Here is a 6,404-nt window from a genome sequence, read left to right on the forward strand (position 1 = left end):
AAATAAATCTGTTATTATTATAATTATTGTTGGGAACCTGCCATTCAGAAATAATATAAATCATACTTGTTGAAATGTGAATTAGTCTGCTTGGTAAAAGCTTTTAAAAGATTTAGTTAAGCTGTATTGTATGGCCTATTACAGTATGTACATCCCATTAAAGGGCAGATCAATACTCCAGTAATCAATTGCACTCACACTACTCAGTCTCACAAGATTCGCTTTGATTCAAAATTCGCATTATGACGTTTTATTTTGGAATATTCTTTACAGACACACATGCCACACAAAAAATAAAAATGCAAATACACACATGCACTTAATTAGTATGTTTGCGCCATTGTAGCCCATGTGGCAGACTTGACCAAACCGATCAAATTTCATCATATCACTGCATCAGCACTAGTTCAATAATTTTGAAAATGTTTATAACTGAAAGCCATTATTACACTTTACAACCTCTGATCATTATATCGCACTGCAAGATAGCTACTTAATCACAATGGAACCATTTCTTGTCAGACCAGTGTGTTAGCCCTGCTGCAACAAGTGGAGGTGATCAGGATCAGATATTAGTATATGCAAAGAAAAAAAGCACACATCACACAGTTTCTCAAAATTTGTATTTTTCTGAAAACTGCAATTTGTCTTGAGATGTAAGTAGGCTCATATGCAAACACTGAGGTAAACTTTCAGAAAACACAGTTGTTAATACCAGTTAGTGGAAGAAGTACTCATAACCTTTACTTAAATAAAGTAGAATTATCACAGTGTAAAACACTCTGTTACAAGTAAAAGTAGTTTCAGTATTGGCATCAAAATATACTGACTCATACCCAAAGAAAAAGTAATCATTATGCAGAATTGCCCATTTGAGAATAATATATATAAGATGACTGAATTATAATTAATGATGCATTAATGTGAAAGCCTAACTAATGCTGCTGCTGGTAAAGCTGGGGCTGATTTACATTAACAACATTTATTTGTAGATTGATATTTTGTATTAATAATCTGAATCTGCCAAGTAACAAATAACTAAAGTTGTCAAATAGATGTAGTGTAATCAAAAGTATTATTGGCTTTCAAAATGTAATGGAGTAAAAGTATAAAGTAGCATAAAATGGAAATACAAATAGTAAAGAACTTAAAATTGACAGAACTTGAAATGTACTTGTACTATTTATATTCAACTACAGAATCTTCAAACAGATGGTGGGTTGCCTTTACACCCTATTGAGCCAGAAGCATGGGAGGTGAAAAAGTGGCAGTAGAGGACAGTCGTCCCTCCTGAGATCATGTTCTCCAGGTACATTAAAGGCAGAGTCAAACATTACTTTTGGGAGGTCAGTGCTGAACATTGTCAACTGATAAATAATGTCCTCTGGATCAGATTCAACTAGCTACAGACAATCCCTACAGCAGATGAGGAACTACATTTTGGAAGAGCTGTTGGCATTGTCCACAACCAGTAAAGCCTTAGAAACATATCAACTGATCATCCTTTGGAAGAAGCATGCACATAGTTAATTCCCTCCCATGCTGTTCACACATCGTTATCTAGTGCAAGGTATCATAAAATGCTATTGGCTCTATTCTTTGCCCTAAAGTGAATTAAAATAGGTGAGTGAAATGTAACTTATAAAGAAAAGCTGAGGTTGACAGAAGCAGGCTGTTCATAAGAGGTTGGGCCTCAGCCCCCAACTGTGTTTTTGCAGAGTCCTGGTACCTGCAGTATTACTGGCTTTTGTTGGCTTATGCCGTGTTCATGTAACATTGGAGTTATTGTATACTTGTAAATAGTGTTCATCTCAACAGCCGCTTATAATTATAACTGAGACATTAACATGTCAACTAATTTTACTTGTGACACCATCACATTTGAACAATTTTATATCCATCAATTTTAACAAAAAGAAAAAAAATTATTTGCTCACTTGAAATTAATGAGCTCCATGTGTGCATGTGTGAGACAGATGCCACTTAAATAACAGGATAATAAAATTCATCAGAAGTAGCGTATGATCATCATAGAATCAAACAGAATCCCATCCATTCACAGTCATCCATTCATTCTGTTGTTCTCATTTCTTTGACATCATTTTCACGAACTCTGTAAAGAGAATAGACAAGGTATTGATTAGCCAAATTCTAGTGTCATGTCCAATTAGAATAACGACTAGCTAGGAGAACACACCACATATTTGATACTCTGACATATCTTAGACAGAAAACAGAATGAGGTCACAGTGTAAATGCTAACCAAATAAAATAAAATTAAGTAAATTATTTTCATGGCACGCACTGTGACTTGTTACAGCAGGAAAAACACATAGGAAACTTTAACATAAATCATGACTCAGAAATGCTTTTAGGTATGCCAGTGAGCAGTACCATTGAGTCAGCTAATACCAGTGACCTAATACCTACTTTCTTTGGAATAATTAACACAACACAGCCATTTTTTTAACCAAAGATTGATTAATTAAATATGTGTTACTTAAACTCCTGTGTTCTCAGAGCAACTCAACTAACTCAACATTTAGACAGCAGAGGTAAGTATAAGTCTATAAAAAAAGACAAAATCTTTGTTTGCTCGTGTGTTTGTGTGTACTTGTATCTCACCCTCAAAGTCAACTGTTCCATCTCCGTTGTTGTCAGCCTCTTTGACCACTGCATCAATTTCCTTTTTGCAGGTATGTTCTCCCAGTAACTTTTTCATGGCATGTCTGAGCTCCTCAGATGTGATAGAACCATCACCATCCAAATCAAACTGTTGGAGAGGGGGACGAAGAAATAAAACATTGCAAAGCTTTAGGGTGTTTTAAACTCTTATTGCAATCATAACATACTATTTTGCCAGATTTCACCTTTTTACTGTATGTTCATTTAATATCCACCATGGGGTGCCAAAGACCAAAAAGAGAGAATAGGTATGATGAGATCACCTCTCGAAATGCGTCTTTTAGCTCCTTTAACCCAATCATCCCTGCTGTTTCAGCCAGGAGCTTTGGGGTCATTAGTTCCACGAAATCCTCAAAGTCCACCCGTCCGCCCACTGTGATAAGACAAATTATGCATCTAATATAAGCAGGAAGTAGCCAGAGAACAAAGCTAAGGCATAGTTTAAGTGCTGTAACACCATAGTGAATTCCAAAAAAAGTACATAGCTTTTAGCTTGCTGTTGAAGAGATTTATCTTTGGCAATTAGTGATACTCACATTACATCACATTACATTTCAATCTGCTGCAATAGTCACTGTGGGGAACAATTTTGATCATATATGCAAGCACACTCATGCCACTTCCTCTGGCCATTTATCTTTCTTGTTTTAATTTATTAACTTTACTAAACTTAAAAATGTCAGTAAATTGAAATACTTTATAAATATGCATAGCATTGTTTATATTTAACTGCCAGGTATGATGTATAGTATATCTAAGATGATATCTGTGTTCTGTTGTGCAATTTATCTGAGCCACTGGCAGGATAAGCAAGATGATGTATACATGTGATACCAACACTTGGCTGGCTATTTTCAAAATAGAAATATGCAAATATGCTTTGTGTCTCTCAGGAGACCATTGTTAAGGAGAGCGTGAAAGACACATTTCCTGAAACTTGAAAAAACCCATCATGAAGATGTTTTACATTAAGGACTTTAAATTATGTTCTGGCAAAAAGTAAAAGAAGTACACATTTAAAAACTGCAGGAGTACCAGATAGGTAATAAATGACCTTATTTAAAATTATTCAAAACCTGCAAGAAATGGCATCCAAAAATGATTTTTTTCATATTTGTCTACACTTCATATAATGCGCTGGTAGGAAAAAGGGAGATACCCATATTGAAAAAATTGATTATATTTTATATTTTGTCAGCCAACATGATTGGCAGTAATTAGGCATTAATGGAGTTTGACATATTTTTGCTTTTACATCATACTGTATTAGTGAACATTACTCACGATTCATGTTAATGTTCTGACTCAGTTCTATAAGCTCCATTTCAGTCGGCATGTAACCCATGGTCCTCATCAGGTTCCCCAAGTCCTTACAGCTTATGAAACCGTCCTTGTCTTTATCAAACTCAACAAAAGCTTGACGTAACTCTAGAGAGACACACAATTGAGATGGCATGTGACTTGAATTTAAAGAAAGGTAAAAAATATATATACAGCTCTCTATACAACCAGTGTATATGAAAGCATATAAACAGTCTTACCTTCAATCTCATCGTGTGTAAGAGATCTTGTCTGTAAAACAATAACAGCATCAATAAAAATATGAAATTATGTCAGTATGTTTTATCTACAGTAGTTTACTTCAAAATGTACAATTATTGGTATAGCCACAATTATCTACACTGTGTCAAGGCAATGACCTATAAGCTCCCCGCATAAATATAAAAGTATATCAAAAATTGGGGACAAAGCACAGAAACAGAGTGCCGATTCGCCCTCCCACTTCTACTTCACAATGGGACTTTTCCTTTGGGCTTCTTTTGCCATGAACCTAACATAACACCATAAGAAAGACCATAATAACAAAACAATATTATTTTCACTTTTTCACAATCTCACTTTTTTTTACCTTTGAGATTTAAATAACTGTTAAGCTTAAGAAAGGTAAATTGTAAAAAATAAAAACTACCATTAAAGTTACTGTAAAACCATAAAACCATTTTGACTTACTTGTCTCCTTGTTCCTCCTCTGAGAAAGATGCAGGCTTGTTTAGTAGTCATGATGACAGCCTTAGTCGAGATCCTGAGCTACTTGTATTTATGAATTTCTTTGTTAAATAATAATTTGCTGCTATATCATTCAGTTATTTTTTTTTTTTGTGCTAGCATGTGTCTGTGTGTAAACCCTGATCAGCAGTGATCTGCGTATGCCAGAGAGGAGGGATGATGTCTCATATGGATTATCTCTGGAGCTTTGGTCTAAAAAAGAAAGCTAGGCTTAATGCTGTGCATATACAGAATTCCATATGCAAAGCTTTTTTCATAAAGAATAAATGCAACTAAATGTCATAAATACATTTCACTGTAATAGGAATTGTTGTAATTTGATACTGATTACTATTAATAGAAATAGCTACATCACCTCAAATTTGGATTTCAAGCCTTCATTTGGGAAAAGGAAACCCATGGAGAATGCATATCTGTGTTTGCTTATTCTTTGCAATTTGTCGAGTATACTTCTATCCTTGGTGTGGTGCTAGTTGAGTAAAGCTTTCTATCTGTTATCACTAAGTGAGCAGAATGCAACAGATGGGAAAGCAGAGAGGGAAGTAATCTAGTATTACATGTAAAAGGATTGTGAATCATATGACAATCCACATATGCATTAGTCATGTATTTACATGTGTAGGAAAAATCTCATTGTCCCTGTAGATTGATTTTATATTAGTCTAAATTAATCCAACAGTTTTGTTTTGCTGATTATTAATAAATGACTTGCAGCACTTACAATGCTTGTTCACTGTCTTTTCATATGATAATAGACACAATAAGCCTTTCATAACATTACATTATTACATTACGTGTCATTTAGCTGACGCTTTTATCCAAAGTGACTTACAATTGCTATATATGTCAGAAGTCGCATGCCTCTTGAGCAACTAGGGGTTAAGTGTCTTGCTCAGGGATACTTTGGTTGATGTATCGCAGTGGGAATCACGCCCAGGTCTCCCACACCAAAGGTATGTGTCATATCCACTGCGCCATCACCACCCATAACCATGCATTGCTAAAAATAAAAGAAGTGCAATTGTAAGAAGATATTCTCAATCTACACACAATTATCACATTTGAAGCTAAATAGTTTTGTTGCATTGCATGAGAAGCCCATGAAATAAATGAGCACATGAGCCATTTGATCACACAACAACAACAACACCAACATATTTATCTGCCTGTATGTACTGTATATAAACTCAGCATTATCTGAAATCACGAGCAGAATGCCAGATAATACCATTAAATCACTTTTCAAATATTTTTACAAAACTGCATTATAATCCTGTTCATACATATAAACTACATACAGACTGATTGTATTTCTCTTGCTATGTAAGTTACAGACCTCTTTTGTAAAAGAATTGTTTATGAAGGGGTCATTTTACTCCGGTTTTAACATCCTTATGCTTGGAGTACATTCAAAGAGTGAAGTGCTGAATAGGCATTGACCATTTAAAGACACTGTGTCACAAATGACTCAGTAGCAAAATAGCAAAATAAATTTAGAAATGTTTAATTTCTGTTGAGAGATTTTTGTTAAACAGTATACTGGTTGATTATACTAATTATTCAGTAAGATCAAAGTGGTGCTGTTGGATTGATTAAGACATTACTTAAGTATTACTGTAGTTTTTGTCCACCACCTCCGTGATTGAAATCCT

The 6,404-nt window shown here is 34.6% G+C and overlaps 1 protein-coding gene across 1 annotated transcript; it reads right to left on the reverse strand.

The window, feature by feature from the left end:
* Positions 1-222: 222 nt before the first annotated feature.
* Positions 223-4,933, reverse strand: cabp5b (calcium binding protein 5b). Its single transcript, XM_039825003.1, has 6 exons — positions 4,696-4,933; positions 4,227-4,257; positions 3,970-4,113; positions 2,949-3,058; positions 2,626-2,773; positions 223-2,113 (listed from the first exon to the last, which is right to left on the reverse strand). The coding sequence occupies exons 1-6, from the start codon at positions 4,744-4,746 to the stop codon at positions 2,085-2,087; spliced, it is 513 nt and encodes a 170-aa protein (XP_039680937.1). The 5' UTR covers positions 4,747-4,933; the 3' UTR covers positions 223-2,084.
* Between the last annotated feature and the right edge of the window lie 1,471 nt (positions 4,934-6,404).

The sequence above is a fragment of the Perca fluviatilis genome, chromosome 15 (assembly GCF_010015445.1).
Source record: "Perca fluviatilis chromosome 15, GENO_Pfluv_1.0, whole genome shotgun sequence".
In the NCBI taxonomy this organism is placed as follows: Eukaryota; Metazoa; Chordata; class Actinopteri; order Perciformes; family Percidae; genus Perca; species Perca fluviatilis.

What these genes read in the sequence shown, in the direction of transcription:
- cabp5b (XM_039825003.1), bottom strand. Translation starts at nt 4,746, where the DNA reads ATGACTACTAAACAAGCCTGCATCTTTCTCAGAGGAGGAACAAGGAGA. An exon ending in GAGGAGGAACAAGGAGACAA is followed by an intron (nt 4,258 to 4,695) that starts GTAAGTCAAAAT and finishes ATTGTTTTACAG; the next exon opens with ACAAGATCTCTTACACACGA. An exon ending in TGGAACAGTTGACTTTGAGG is followed by an intron (nt 2,114 to 2,625) that starts GTGAGATACAAG and finishes TTCTCTTTACAG; the next exon opens with AGTTCGTGAAAATGATGTCA.